The sequence below is a fragment of the Plectropomus leopardus genome, chromosome 3 (assembly GCF_008729295.1).
Source record: "Plectropomus leopardus isolate mb chromosome 3, YSFRI_Pleo_2.0, whole genome shotgun sequence".
Lineage (NCBI taxonomy): Eukaryota > Metazoa > Chordata > Actinopteri > Perciformes > Serranidae > Plectropomus > Plectropomus leopardus.
The window spans coordinates 33,134,137-33,150,755 of record NC_056465.1 but is presented as its reverse complement, the minus strand read 5'-3'; the positions used below and the strand labels follow the sequence as shown (position 1 = coordinate 33,150,755).

The 16,619-nt window shown below is 41.5% G+C and overlaps 1 protein-coding gene across 1 annotated transcript in view; it reads right to left on the bottom strand.

Annotated features, from left to right (window-relative positions):
- The window catches only part of nhsa (Nance-Horan syndrome a (congenital cataracts and dental anomalies)), an 85,242-nt gene extending 70,697 nt beyond the window's left edge, over positions 1-14,545 (bottom strand). The window contains 1 exon segment of the mRNA XM_042483697.1: positions 14,123-14,545. Coding sequence (XP_042339631.1) covers positions 14,123-14,402 — 280 coding nt within the window. The 5' untranslated portion in view covers positions 14,403-14,545.
- Between the last annotated feature and the right edge of the window lie 2,074 nt (positions 14,546-16,619).

Here is a 16,619-nt window from a genome sequence, read left to right as displayed (position 1 = left end):
AATACTCTCATTTGTGGTTTTGCAAATATGAGAACAGTGAAATCACTCTCATCATCTGTCCTTTAGACGAGGCTACAGCCGGCAGCCGGTCGGGTTCTGGATGTAAAATCCATCAACTGATGCAGACTCTCACAAATGGTCCATGTATCATCCATTTGTACAATTATTCAATTCCATCGGGCAAACTGACAAACAAAATATGAGTGTTAATCTCATTTATTTGTTTTCTTTGTGTAGACCACATATCAAAAAAGACATTTGTTCTCTCATCTTCTGCTTGAAAGGAAATTGGATTGAATAACTGAATGAACTGATGACACATGGACCACACATGAACATGTTACATAATATCTTGTTTGCATCAAAACTGAAGCGTTAAAATTATATTTGGATTTACGTGAGGTTTTGTGCAGGACTATTTCTTGACCAGGTGCAATGACTTCTTCTGAACAGAGCCAGCCTTGCTGCTGTCGCTTGTTTCCAGTCATTATCAGGCCCTCCAGGATGCTGCAATCGCAACTTTTACCTCAAATTCAGGCCATGTTTAGATGAGAACGGCCCCACTAAAAACAGAAGTCTTTCCTTTACGCTTTTAGAAAAATCCGTGTTCATATGATAACATTGTGAAAAGATCTTCGTGTACACAGATCAGCAAAAACAACAGAAACACTGCAGTTTGCATGCCAGGCCAATAGTTGGCAGTGTAACTTTGTAATGACACACTATAGAAGAACACCAAACGTGTGCAAAGAGTCGCTGTTCTCACTGGATCCGTGCATTACCAGTTTACAAATAGGTGGCATTTTCGAAAGATTACACGCTGGAATCTGGCTTTAAAAATTTGCATTTTCAAGCCCCCAAAACGCTGTTGTCGTGTGAACGAAAAGCCAAACCGCAACAAAAAGGTTAACGTTTTATGCAAGAACCGTTGCCGTGTAAACTGCCCCTCAGCCAGTTCATTCGAATTCTGCACAACCTCCCAACTTCATCCAATTACAGCCACTTAAACACAAATTTGAACATTTTTAACAGGTAAAATCTAGAGCTGTGCAGCATATTGATCTGCTCAACCCCCCCTTGCATCTCTCTCTCTCTTTCTTCATATTTTAAAAGACAGACTGGTACTGCTCTTCTTAACTCACCCTCAATAAGAAAGCTAATTAAGCATATTTCACTAAATGTCAAACTATTCTTTTACAAGATCAATATCAAATCTCTAAATGTGAAGCGGTAGCTGCTGGGTTTCTTTAAATACCAGCTTATCACTGTTTGTTTGGACATTACTCAAACTTTTCCTCCAAACTGAAAAGAAAACCCGACACCAGAGATTTTACATGTGAAGAGAAATGTTAAAGCCAAACCTGATGAGCACGCCGTTTACACGCACCCTCATATCCACAGGTGCTTTTTTTTCTGCATCACTTGTGTGACGGTGAGACGAGTGATGAAAAGACTCTTTCAACTTTAAAGACTCAACCTGGCTGATCCGCTGGCTCGTACGCAGAGGCGAGGTGAGGGGAGTTCACATTCCTGTTAAATCCCAGTCTAAACACCTGCATGCAAAGACTACAAATTCACATGTGTTTCCTTCCTGTTAAAATACCAACTCATATTTAACTCACATTTTCCCACCATCCAGCATTTTTTACACCTCAGGTTTGTCTTTAACGTCACATGAGAATATCTTCATGAATTGTCCATTATAAAACACGGATTTGTATACAGTAATCGCCATTCACTGCAAATTTATAACCTCCTGCAGGCAGAATAGTATGAGAGGATTTAAAAGGCTCTTTTTATACAGCAGTGATTCACTCTCTTTATCACTTCCTACTAATCACTCACCAGATAGCGAGCCACAATTCACATGGAGCAAGGAGAGGAGAGTTCAGAGGAATTTTACTTGATTTTTTATCTTCTCTGCAAAGTTCCCGAGATGTGTCTTAACATTTCAGTAAGAATAATTCCATTGCATAACACTTAAGTCCGTCTTTGTGACGGAGGTGGCCTGTGGAGGAGCACAAAAGCCGAGCGGGAGATCATATCATTTAAAAGACAGCCTGGAAATCCACGCAGGTGGCCTGAAATGCTTCTGGCTATTGGCGGCAAGACAAAGACCAGCCGACAAAAGTTTTACGGCGGTGTGAGCTGTCAATATTTCTCCAGGTTGCCACGGAAAAGAACGTGGGCGAAGTGTTGTAAACTGCATGCTACAGTCAACTCAGTTTAAGTCAAAGTCCGATGTGTATTTATTTGATCTTTGGGGTAAAATCTTGTCGTCTCAGTGCTGAGAATAACAGCTACATGTGGGTTCAGACTGAAGATGAGCAGAAGTTAGAGAATATCTCTCTTGGATAAACAGAGGTGATCACACCTATTTTTTGTTTTGAAATTACTCCCATAACCTGCAGCTTTTGGTACGAAAACACTATTTTACAGGGAAGAGTTATAATAACTACAGTACAGAAGGCACTTTGGCATTGTACGTGACTCAAAGTTATGTATAGTTCAATTGTTAATTGCTTAAAGGAGTATTTCACCACTGGAAAAATTGTGTTTTCATAAAACTGGACTGTCTATGCACTAAAAAGGTACAAATACTTTGAAAATTTGTGCTACATGATCAGAGAAAAGTGAAAAAGTACCATTGCATTCAATTTTACTCGTTAAAACAACACAAACACCAGAATGCACTGCACTGCAGATGAAAGTTAATTTACCACAGCTACTGACGGACTAAAACTCACTGTTTTGATAAAAAGCTGGTTTAATATCGGCAAAGTATCCCTTTAAGGTGTGCTGATTGATTGACGGCATCAGTTTATGCATTGAGCAACATGAACGAAAACAGTCCACCTTAAAAAAGTGCCAGTATCTGCCGGCAGTAGCCTTTCATCAGCACAGTGAATCAAATTATTTTTTCTCAGATTATAGCTGCTGTTAACGAGTAAAGATGAAAAGGCAGCGAAACATCCTTTAATTGTATAATTATAGTTGAATGAATGTGAACTTGCCACCATAGGAACTCTGGTTACATAACCAGCAAAACAAGCCGAAACGTCTCGATGAGCGTTCACGCATGTGTGCTCCACTGCTTTGGCAAAGAGCACTGTGCCTTACAAATGCCAGAAAAAATTAAAAGTGATGAATGAAAATGAAATGCTATTCAATACGTCTTATTATCGTTTTAAAAAATGACCTGCATTTTTTATGCCCCGTCTGTCAACATGAACCAGAGTCTAATGCAACCTCTGCTTTAGACTGCAGGTTGCTGCAGCTTAATTGGTGATTTAAATCCACTGAAGGAGGTAAAGGATAATAAAACATTTCAAACTAACCATTCAGCTGTTCACGGCTCAGTTCTTCTGCAGCCACGAGTGACAACCTGCACAGAAGACTTCAGTTATTGAGTTGACTGTGACAGTTTAATCATCCCTCGCTGTGCTCTGGGTTTGCCGGTCCGCTGACCTGTGGCTATTCAGTATCATGTCAAACGTTAAATCCACTCTAATTGGCCGCTCAAGTCTTTAGAAGCAGAGTGATAAGCAAGATGGAGGCGGCTGTGTTTGCTCTTTTGTGTTTTGCAGGGGTGTGCAGAGGGGAGGGGGGCGTCGAGGTCAGTGAGCTTCTAAGGTCAGGGGGTAAATGACTTTGCCCCCCCACCTCCTCTACAGGAGAGGCCTGAATTGTCCTGCAGCCCCAAACTCCATAAAGAGAGCAGTGACTGCTGGGGAATGTAATTGAATAAGTTTGTGTATAAGAGACACCTCAGGGCTGATAGCTTATCATGGCGCTCGATTTCTGCAGCAGAAGAAACAACCCGCTCTCGCCAACAACAAACTCAAGCTCAACTTCCTCTGGAGGAACCTGACGTTACAAAAACATGCACACATTCCAGTGGAGAGATCTTAAACCTGTGATACTCAACATAAGGCCCGCGGGCCAAATCTGGCCTCTGATAGGGTGCCAGTTGGCCCCCAAAGTGATTCACACAGGGAGGTGTTTTTGTACTTTTGGTATTGAGGTGCCAGAGTGCATAAAACAGCCTCAAAAAAGAGCTTTTTTTATCATAAAAAGTGCCAGTGCAGGATCTGCACACCCCCAAAATATTATAGCTGAGCCCCTAATGTCCTAAAAATGTCCTTAAGTCCTCCATTTGTCCTAAAATTCTAGAAATTTCTTAAAATCAGATAAACATCCCAAAATACATGAAACTCCTGCAATCCTAGAAATGTTCTTTAATCCAGAAACAGACAGAAATCCAAAAATGTCCTGACATTCTAGAAATGTCCCAATTCAAAGAAATGTCTTTGAAATGTCCTAAAATCCTGCAAAATGTTCTTGAACCTCCTTAAATCCTTCACACATGTGGGGCTCCTGCGACTGGCCCCTGACCTCCTGTAATTTTGCAAAAGTGGCTCCAAAGCAAGTTAAGTATCGCTGCCATTAAACACTCAAAATAAATGTCCATACACCTGAAAATATACAAAGGACCAGCAGAGGGACTTTTGGTGAGTGTAAAGACGCCCGCACTCAGACGCACTTGCTCTCATGGAGGGTCCCACCGCAGGAATGTAAAGTGTAGTCCCCCACACGTTTTCCTTTAAGCAAACGTTCTTTTTAACAAAATGTCTCCTTTCATAAACAAACACAGCCTCAACCCCCGAACTCCACCCCCCCCCCCCCCAATCCCAGCAGCCATCCAGGCCAATTTAGGGAGCATGTGTGGGGTGCAAGGTCCCAGAAGTTCAGGCGAGCACTGCGGTTTCCTGGTCACTGGCTTTTTGGAATGCTTGACTTGACACAACGGTTCAGCAGAAACCACTTCAATCAGGGGCCGACCAAACCCACCGGGGGCCGAGGTGCTGAGACGCACACATGGTTAATGGAGTGAAGGGGGGAAACTTTCAGTTCAACTCGGTGCAAAGACCGCACTCCTCATTTCAATGTCAAACCACTCGGGTGTAAAAATAATTTGCTGACAATAACGTGATATACCACATTATCAAGTTACAACACTGAACAAAGCCATCGGTTTGTTCATAGTTTGGGACTTTCTGATCCCAAAAATGCAAAGTCAGAGTTTTGGATATAAGCTTGAGGAAGTGGAAAGGAATGAATGAATGACATCAGCTGAATGAAAACAGCAGGCTGTCTCGGTGCTCTGCGTGTGCGTCTGGGAGGAGGGGGACGGTGCAGGAATAAGAGTCTGAGCGAGTCTTTGAAAAGTGCTCTATAATTAGCCGGGGTACTATATCAACGGCAGGTTGTCTGGACCTGCAGAAATATGCTCACGGTCTGATAATGAAAGAGAAAAGAGTGGATGAGGTTCTCCATCCTGCTCTAAAATGTGATTCAAGATTCGCTGTAATTCTTTTCTTTGTCTGAATGACTTAAAGTCTTTGTTCGCTTTACGGGAAGAGATTTTCACATCTGTTCCCATCACATACGTTTAAACGCACTCAAAACAATGATAAACTTACAGGATGTTGTGACACAGCGTGTGATCGTGGGAGTTGTTAATCTGCTTTACATAACTTGGGCAGAAATTATGTTTATGAACGACTAAATGTATTAAAGTCATTTCAGTCGAATAAAATAGCCACGAGTAACTTAAACGAACGCAACAATGGCTCGCCAACTTCCCTCCTCACTCCCTGACGTACGTCATGGTGTTTCCCATGATTCCTGGATGTCAGAGCAGCTACAGAGGGTAAAGGGAATATGACAGCCAAAAAAATGAAACGCACCATTATTTGGTTTAAAATGACTGATTTTCTTAAGTTTGAAACAGTTGGAAACATTTGGAAATAATTATAATTATTAAGAACACAGCTCAACAAAACACAAAACACAGGTTAGGGTTTGTTTAAACCCTTTGAAACCTAAAGAAACTGCTTCAACATCTTTCAAAAACACTGGAATAAGGCAATGAGCAACGAAAGAGGAAATGACCCCAAAAACTCTCTCTGTCTCTCTCTCTGCACATACAGTAAGGGCAAACGGCCACGCAGGCTGCTGACGTTTTTGTTTCGCCTCATCGAAAATGTTTGATCTGAAATGAGATGAACTACGTGTTCACGTGCACATGATGGTTTGGGTATCCTGCATCCGTTTGGAGATTTGATTGTGCACATAATCAAAAAACTAACACAATGCATATGCAAGATGCAACGTGCAGCAGACAGAGTCATTGTTGGCATGATGAGACAAACATTCTCGTCACTGTCACAAAGCGCCTGATTCATACCATCTACTGTAGCGACGGCGTCACTTTTTCCTGCCATGATGTCAGAATTATGGTCAAAGATGCTTCTCGAGTGTTGCAACGTTCATTCTCCAGTAACACACGTAGTACACAGAAAAGTATTTGAGTAATTCTGTTTATGACACAGCTGGTTGTCTACACAAATGTTAAAGGCTAAAACGCAAGAATATCTCTGGCCTGACACTGACTGCTATTGACCTCGGACGTAGCGTGCACTGAATCACTTCTGCAGCCTCACTTAGTGAATCAAAGTCCCAGTAATGGCGAGACTGGGTCAATGAAATGCAGAAAGGAAGGACAGTCAGCTGGCTAATGTGGTTTTCTGGTCTGAGCTGCTCAGTAGTGGAGTTTATACTAGCGTAAATGTTGTGCTTCTGTCGTCAAAAGAAACTTTCATCCAGGACCGCGAGGCTCACAGAGCAGCATGGACGTCACTGAAGAGGAGGAGGAGGAGGAGGAGGAGGAGGAGCAGCAGCTCTGGGACAGAGAAACAGAGAGGATAGCAACTGCAGAGCATAAATACTCAGTGCTCAGTCTCACTCAAGGGGCTGTTAGAGCGGGAGGAAAAGTAGCACAGTGGAAAGCCTAAAGCACCGCTACGCACAGTCGTGATTAATTGTAACCGCTGCGAGCTCTTGTCTTTTCTTAAATGTTACGTAACACGTAGAGTGTGTCAGGCAGGGAACTGTACGAGCTGATTTCTTTGAGTTCAAACAGTGAAGCTGACTGCACTTGACAGTTACAAATGTACTACTACAATTTTAAAGCAAACTCAATAAGTCAGCTGGTTAATTCATGTGTATAATGTCAGAGAAAAATCTACAAATGTATGAGGCAACTGTGAGTTCTGCACACATGGTTGCACACTTATTTCTACTAACAGTAATATAAATGCTTATCTAAAAGATTAGATATTGACCCAAGCGGTTTTTCATGCGGGATCATTTCCAAACACTTTTTTCTTGGCGAGCATTAACTTTAAAGGGACAGAACCCAAAAATCAAAAGTGCATCCTGCTGCCGACCACACAGAACTCATTCACTCGAGCTCATTTGTTTTCTTCATATGTGGGAGAGTCGCATTGAACCAGAGCGTCTCAACGCAAACTCAAGCGCCGCTCAGCTGCTTTCTTTGGATTTAAAACCTGTTTCATTTTGTCCTGTGATTTCAATCACCCACACCGACTCACTCAGTCATACTTGTCTGTAGTACTCTGCTTGGCTCCATCTACTCTAACAGAATACTTCACATCCTGGAAATGAGTTAAAAGCTGCTACTTTCAGGAAAAATATGAGACAAAATATCAACCATGAAAACTGGAACAAGAATCTCATGCAGCAACAGCACTTTGAGGTAAATGTTAACATGCTAATGTTAAAGGAACTGTTTACCCCAAAAATCAAAACTACATACTTTTCTTCTTAGTGTTATTTATCCACCTGGACTGTTTTGGTGTGAGCTGTCAAGTTTTTGGAGATATCGACTGTAGAGATGTCTGCTTTCACTCCAATTTAATGGGACTAGATGGCACTCAGCTTGTGGTGCTCAAAGTGCCAAAAAAAACGTTTGAAAACTCAACGGTAATGTCTCTTTCCTGAAATCATGACCCGGTTACTCAAGATCATCCACAGAGCTTGTTTCATGTAGGAACTATTTTCTTTCTACGAATCACAACAGTGCGTCATAGACAGTTTCCTTTTGGATTGAAAAAGGTTTTCCTTATTTCATAACAATAAAATAAAGTAGAAAAGAATATTTAAAGATTTTTTGATGTGGGAACTATTTTCTGTCAGCGCAGCTACACCCACTAACAGTATCACAGCGCGGTAGAGGCGTACATCTACACCGAGCACCACCAAGCTAACGTTACGGCTCAGCCGAGGAGGACGCCATTAATGTTAACATTTCGTGCTGTCACGAGCAAAAACCTCTCGTCCATGAATAGATGCACACCTCCTTCTGTGTAGTGATTTAGTTGGTGGTTGTAGTTTTGATAGAAAAACGACAGGCTCCTGCTTGTGACAGTGTGAGTCATAAACATTAATGCATCAGTTGAGTTGTGACATTAGTCTACTCAGGTGAGCTAGCATGAGCCTCCCGTCCATGAGTAGATGCACTCTTCCTTCTGCACTGCGATACGTTTGGTGGGTGTAGTTTTGGAAATAAAATAGTTCCTACATAAAACTCACAACAAGGTCTGTGGATTGTCTTGAGCAACTGGGTTATGATTTCTAGAAATAGACATCGTTTTTGAGTTTTTAAAATTATGGTTTTTGGTGCTTTGAACACCACAAGCCAAGTGCCATCTAGTTCCACTATACTGGAGAGAATAAATATTATATTAGCTGATATCTGCAACACCATGCATGCTACTCACACCAAAATAGTTTTACACTAATAAATAGCACTAGAGGTAAAAGAAAAATACGTATTTTTGATTTTGAGGTGACCTGTCCCTTTAAATGTTCATGCATACAATTATCCTAATTATAGGCAGGTGTGAAATAAAACCTTTTGTTTTTGTTTAAAGACTTCAATCAGGAGATTACAGTTGTACAGAAGATTTATGTTCTAATACAATAACCAGCAACATTTTCACTTTCAGCGCAACACTTTAAAGTCACGAGATAATCTTGTAAGACTGCACACACAGTTTGCAGCACTAATGCATGATGGATTTAACGGGATCTCGGCCTTAATAAGCAGAGAGAGCCTGACGCGGAGCCAGAAATGAGAGTCATCTTGTGAGTTTTTCTTACTCGGTGGGTCTGAGAAGGCTGCTGCTTTCCTCTGTTTGGCACCGTGAGACAGTCTGCGGAGCGGCCTGTACGAGGAATGTGGTAAACTGCCAGCCATGTGCTCTTGGACCAGAAAAGCCAGAGGGCCACTTGCCGCCACAAAGTATTACAGCTCCCCCTCCAAACTGAGCCAGTGTAACTTAAAACCCAGCAGAGTGCTCTAACATGGGACTGCACTCCAGAGGCCGCTCTGGCTGAGGAGCTCTGAGGGTCCCGAAACGCAGACGTTGATGGGGTGTCACAGGAGAGCTGTCCAAACACAGAGCGGAGGGAGACGTGCCAGGCTCCTGGTGTGTATGTGTGTGTTTAAGTGTGTGTGTGAGGCAGAGGATAAGAGCGGGGGAAGACAAAGAACGGATTTGGATAAATAGATTACCCAATAGAGACTTCGACTTTTTTTTCATCTTCACAGAAACATTTTAAAGTGTGTCTAAAAGGATCTCTGGCATTATTTAGTTGGATTCCTCCGTATAAATAGCGATGCCAATCAATCACAAACAGCAGAAGCATCACTTAAGCGTCTATATATGGAGCTGCTGGCGGACTAAGTGCAGCTCTCGTACAGCTGGTGTTGTTGATAGAAAATAAAAGGCTCGATATGAGACGGAGCAAAGTGAAAGAGAGACACTGCGCTTCTAGCAAGTCATTTGACCTAAATGTGTCAGCACCGCGCCAAGCATTTAAAAATATACCTGCATACAAACATTACCACAGAGGAGCTTCGTTAACGGAGACAAAAAACTAAAGATTATTGCAAAATAAAATACTGCAAAATTGAAAGAAATAACCAGCCTCAAACACACGGAGTGGTCTCAGTCAGCTACAAAATTTAACATTTCCAGACTCGTTTTCTGACCTCTTTTATTCACATTCGAGCAGCCCTGAAATTATAAATCGCTCGAAGCCCACCTTCAGATTTGGATGCACAAGCTGCAGATTTTCAGAGTCAACGACCAGAAAATCACAGCTCGCACAAAAGTTGGTAACCACCTCTCAGCACACACAAATCTGTGTTTGTCTCCACTTTAAACTCAAAAAAACATCTTTTTCCAACGACAGCACTGCGTCACAGAGTCATATCATTCTTGATGTGACAAACTCTAAGACAGACTCTTAACTCGACTGTAGCTCCAGTGTCCTAAAAGCCCACAAAGGTTTTCGCTGCTCACTTTGGCTGACATCATAATCATATTCTCTACATTACGACACCAGCGCTTCTTGACTGATGCCCCAGACAAACTTCTTCTTCACCGGTTCTTTTTATGGGACAGAGCTTGTGACCAAAGGGTCAAAATCTGATTCTGCATAATCCAATATGGAGAATTAATCTGCAGCTGTGTCCTTCGGCGGAGACAAGTCACGGCCGCATCATATAAACGCCACCCACCCCCACCGCCCGAGCTTCCCGGTGCCTTGAACTGCTCCATTTACACTAATTGTCATTCAGATGAGAGGAGGAGGGGTGTGTGTGTGTGGGGGGGGGGGTCTGTTGTTTAAGGCTGCCCCTGACACACATTAATATGAAAAGCACAATTAAGAGTAATTAGGCTTTTCCAGGCAGAACGGAGTTATCTGGAGACTTGGCACGCAAGATTTCCTGTATGCCATGCAGCATCCCAGACGAGGGATGAATCACGCAGTAAATCATTGGACTTTAATGTGGGAGTTACACAGCAGCTTCATCGCAAACCGAGCTGCGAGTGCTTTATTCATAATGACACGGCTCTAATTAAAACACTGCTTTAATTACTTCATCAACGAGTTATCAAAGTAGACTCTCAGATGAATTTACAGAGTCTGGTTTGATACAGACAACTGCGATAAACTCATAAAGTGCCACTTATAATCATCCGTTAACACAATTTGCTGCGTGCCGGCTCAGAGAGCAGCAGATCTGAACTGAAGGAGCCTCTTTAGATCAGGCTCAAACTGCCCTCAGGACCAAACAGTACATCTGGTCGTCTTTGACCAACATCACGCCGGAGCTTTACAGATTTTTGCAAATGGTCAGATTACTGTGACTGTTGCCAGGTTTCCATTAACCTTCAAACTGCGCACATTGAAACATTGAAATTGCAAATATGAAATATGCCTAATGGTAACATGTCAATTTAGTAATAATTACCATTTAACGCAAAAAAGGTTTTTACGCTCACGTGAGGTGGTATTTCAGGCATATTTCAAAAAATTGCAATGGAAACCCTTTTTTTTTGGGCTTTTATAGGTCACATGATACTGCGGCTATGTGCTAAAAGAGGTGCTAATGCATCGTATAACTCTTCAAAAGTTTAGTGAATCATCCTGAAGTTTTGAATCCACAATTCCTCTGTGAAATCGTGAACTATCACCTCCCAGAAATCCCTCATATGTATCAATAATTGCTCACATAACACGCCTACGTCGCCTTAGATTGGAAATAATGACAGTTAGTGCCGTGGCTGCAATAGAAATAAACCTGCTAATGTTTTGAACATCCATCCTCATGCTTCTTGGAATGATTTCATGTGAGGTGAAGTCGCATCACATCACTCAGTGGAAACACAGTCATCTCGCAATTGAGTTTATCCACATTTCGGAAATATCCCTCAAGTTTTGCACAGATCTGTAACGGAAACCTGCCTCGTGTGCTTGTGAATGAGCAGTAAACCTGGTCATTTTTCCACCAACGAGATCTACAAACACTGGTGAAAAAGAAAAAAAACTCTGCAGACGTCTGGAGGTTTAAATCAGATTTAAGAGAGGTCAGATCTGTTTCTTTGGTGCAGCAGGCTGCAGATAAATACCTGCAGGCAAACTCACAGACCACAGGAAGCAGGGTCTGGGGGACATGTGAGGACTTGCTGAACCTCAACTAAAGCGGGGTAAATCCACTGGGGTATGTCCAAGCTGGAGGGGGACAACTGAGGGGGGCAGACAGGGGAGCACAGGTTTCCTAAGTGCTTCCTGGAGAGTTGGTTTATACATAAATACTCACACACTACTATCACCCCCCCAGTCACTCAGGTGGGGGACACAGAGATTAAAAGGGCCAGGGGGACGGACACATGCTGTGTTATCAGGGTCATGAATTGTAACTGCTGGGCAGGCAAAGTTCAACATATGAAGTAAGACAGGAGAGGACAGCAGAGGGACAAGCTGAGCTGCCAGTTAGCAGTGATGGAAAAGTACTCAAAACTGAGTAGCAATACCACAAAGAAGAAATAATCTGTTACGGGTAAAAGTCTTGCATTCAAAATGTAACTTAAGTAAAAGTACATCAGTGCAGGTATCAAGATATACAGTTTAAGTACTCTTTATGCAGAATGGCTCATTTCTTCATGATGTAGGCTGAAGTCTGAATATTTACAAGCGTACTTAATTAAATGTTGCAACTGGAAAAAAGTTTAATTAATTTATGTGCTCCTGCTGCGTTTATGTGATGTCGGAATAATCAGAATGACGACTTTCCTGCTGGGAACATTCACATAAACGGCCTCTTGTGTCGGAAAAACAACTGCAAGATAATTTTATAACACGAGTTGTTGGCTCGACTTCCCAAATGCTTAAACGTGGCAGGAAAATGTCATTTTTTTGAATTGATTCACATACTGAATATCAATTTTTAAAGATAGTACCCCCCCCCCCCCCCATATCACCTATTGCATAATAAGCAGCATTTTTCATTAATAAAGTGAATATCTTTGAAATAATAGCTCACTTCATCTGTTTCCTTTGCTTTTTGTTGTCATGAATGAAGTGGAAACAGCCATCACCCTCTTGTTTAAATGCTCTTAGCATTAAATGTAGCCCATCTTCTTCCGTGTTTTTTCCACTTTACGACCTCAAATCATATAAACAGAAAAACGTCCGACATTACATGAACGCAGCATTTATCAGCAGCCTTGTGAAATGTTGACTTTTTTCAGATAAATAAATCTCAAATTATGTAGTTGCTGATTGTTAATTTAGGCAAACAACTGAAAACTAATCAATTAATAATTGCAGCTCCTAAACCATTCGACATCTGCAAAGTAACTAGTAACTGAAGTATTCAAATATACGTAGTGGAGTAAAAAGTACAATATTTGCCTCTGAAGTGTAGAGGAGTAGAAGTGGAAAGTCGCAGAAAATGTGAATGCTCAGGTAAAGTACAAGTACCTCATACTTGTACGCAAGTAAGGAACTTGAGTAGCCTAAATGTACTTAGTTACATTACATTGCCATAGCCAAAAACTATAATAGTGGAAGTTATAATTGGATTTTCACATTTCTGATGGTTCTTGGACACACTATGCGCAAAAAAATGCTTCAGACAGAAAAAACAACCATATCAGAGCTTAAAATAACGATACTTCAAATCACTTTTTCATCTAAGATTTTGCTAAAAACAAAACGTTTGCTCTAACCAGCATGCAAGACAGGAGTGAAAAAACGAGGCTTTTTTCCAACTCCAGGATGTTATCCTCAACTTTTAACTTTCAAACATCAAACTTTTAAAAAATCGTATAACTAATTCATGCATTTCACTCAAGGAGAAATGCCTATAACTTTGGAGAGCATCCCCCCCCCAAAAAAGAAAAAAAAAGGCGCAGCACAAACAGCCCGCCCCCCTCTGATAAATAAGGAACAGTCCCTAAGTGGCTGCTACCATGAGCTCTGGACAGACAAGCTGACACACGCCCCTCAGCGTGGGAAGAGATGAAAACAGCAGCGCGTGTCCACAAATATGAACTAACAGACCAACTACAGTATGTAAAAACCAGTAAATTTAACTTAAATAATAGAGAAATAACATTTTCCGTCTTTAAAAACTGCTTTATCGCTACCTGGCGGCGCTAAATAAAGACTTTTTCGTACTTTCAGGTAGTTTTGTTAACTTGTGGCAAACTTAACTAACTTTATTTTTTGTCTGCGTCATTACTTTTGTCAAAATTCAGCCTGAAATTGTGTTAAAAGTAAAAAAAGAAGATGCTTCCTCGTGCGTTTTCCCCCCGTGCAGTTTTCTCTGGTAGCGTCGCGCGGACGGTGTGCACGCGGGCAGCTCCCTGTAAAGCACGTTATAAGAGCGGGTACTCACGCACTGCCTCCTGTTTGGGGTCCAGCTCGGAGCAGGTCTGCTGGAGCTGGCTGATCTTGCTCTGCAGACCCCGGACCCGCAGGCTGGTGGAGGTGAGGTCGCTCTCCAGCTCCTGGAATATGGAGCAGGCGTGTTTGGCCAGATCCGATAGCTGCCTCAGGGTCCGGGACAGAGCCACGTTACTGATGGAGACCAGATCCTCGAAGAGCAGACCGTCCTCGTTCGGGATCTGATGCCTGCAGAGTAACTGAGGCTCCACGACTCGTTTGGCAAACGGCATGTTGACCGCGGGATAAATCCAACAAAAGTGTCCCAAGAGTGAGCAGAAAGCGGGTCTCTCCCCTCGGCCCCTGATCCAGTTTGTGAAAACTCAGCTGCTGCTGATGCCCCCCATCCTTTCATTTGTTAGAGAGGACTGTTGTGCTCCTGGCTGCGGCGCCGGGTCATCTGCTGCCCCTAATGCTGGTGTGTTTTTCACTGCTCAAAGTAGAGGTGGTTTTTAAAAAAAGGCGGCGGTAAAACCTGGAGCGGAGTCCAAGCTGACCTGGATCAGGACTGTCTCAATGTGGAGCTGCTAATGTCCTGAAATACTTCCAGCAGGGAAACTGCATGAACGTCACACCAAACGTCTTATATGCAACTTAAAGTCTTATGATGAGAATGTAAAAAACAAAAAATATGTAAAAATAAAGTAAGCGCAGTTCAGATCTCTGTTAAAATACTGTAGTTTTTTTAACCAATGAGAAAATACCAAAGTCAGTGAGTAAAAACTTACGGATTTTTTTTTTTTTAAAATAAACGTTTTAAAAGTCCATTGTGAAGGATTTAGGGGTATATATTGGCAGAAATTGGAATACAATAATCAGTGAGTTTTTTAAATAAACGTTTTAAGGGTCCAGTGTGAAGGATTTAGGGGGATATTTTGTCAGAAATTTGAATATTATAGCCTATAATAAGCATGTTTTCTTTAGTGTGTAATCACCTGAAAAATAAGAATTGTGTGTTTTTGTTACATCAAAATGAGATGCTTATATATCTACAAATATATGGTATATGTGGTCCTCATCTATGGAGCTGATGCTGCAACGTCAAATTTCTACAGTATCCCAGAATAGACAAACCAAACTCTGGCTAGATGGGGCCATTTGCATTTTCACATTTGACTAATGGCAGCCCCTCCATTAGGAGAGAGTTGGAAAAATGTTGATTTTATAATGTGAAACTGTTTTATTCTGCGCTTTTACTGGTTAAAGTTTCGATTCAAATGTTCAGGAGGTTTTTACTGAGAGACGAATTATCCACAGAGGCCTCTTCCTCTCACAAAAAAACAAACAAGATCATTAAAACTGGTCGAAACCCTGAAATAGGCAGTTTTGTGTAAAATAAATAAAAAATAAATGTTTTTCTAATGCTCTTGTTGCAGAGGGGCCGCTAACTATGGTGGTAGATGCAAAAATATGAACAGGAGAACATGCAAATGACCCTATCTCATCTACAGCCAGTGTTTGGTTTGTCCATTCTGGGCTACTGTAGAAACACAGTGATGCAACATGGTGATCTCCGTAGACGAGGACCCGCTCACTATGTAGATATAAGCGGCTCATTTTAAGGTAACAAAAACACATTATTCTTATTTTCAGGTGATAAAATATTAAAGAAAACATACTTATTATGTTGCATTCAACTTCTGCCAATATATTCCCCAAATCCAACACATTGAACTTTTAACTTTCTTCTCTCTTATCCATTTGAAAAATACTGGAAGCATCTAAAAGGCTTCAGTCTGTAACAAGAACTCGTCTCGCTATCAAAGTTTGTCTTGAAATAGGAAAAAGGGCTCTTAGGTATGCTGCTCCTGCAGCTTGGACTCTGCGGCTGACTGATTTGGGTTTTTTACGTCTTAATGTTTTTTCAAAAGCAGACGGAAGAAGTTGGAGGAAGGTCCATCAGATTGTAAATGCTTTGACTAAATATTTGCCTGTATGTGATCCAGGAAATGTTCATCTGATGTCTTGGTTTGCTGTGACTCAGAAGCTTTTTGTTATTTTTCGGCAACTTTGTTTAATGTGCTGTTAACACTATTAAGGACAGCTTTAATCTCGATGTGGCCTTTCCTGATTAAATAAATGCTAAAAGGCAACTTTTCTTGACCTGTGTATGAAGCAGGCCTGTAACTAATCACACATAGTTCATCTTACATAATAGATGATAAAACAGACTGTTCTTGTTGTAAATGTTCTTGGACACGTCAGTGAGTGGAGATCCAAAGTGTATTTTGATATGTTTTTAACTGGAAGTGAAATAATTAGTTGATTAAATGGCTTCTTAAAATGTTGGAAAAGAAGCCTTTCCGTTTTCATCATTGCCATAAAGAAATATAACCTGCTTAGTTGGGAAAACCTCATCAAATACAAAAATGTCTGCCTCGTTTATAAGATTATGCATGGTTTAGCTCCCCCTCCTCTGTCCTGTTTCATCAACTTCAAATCTACCGCAA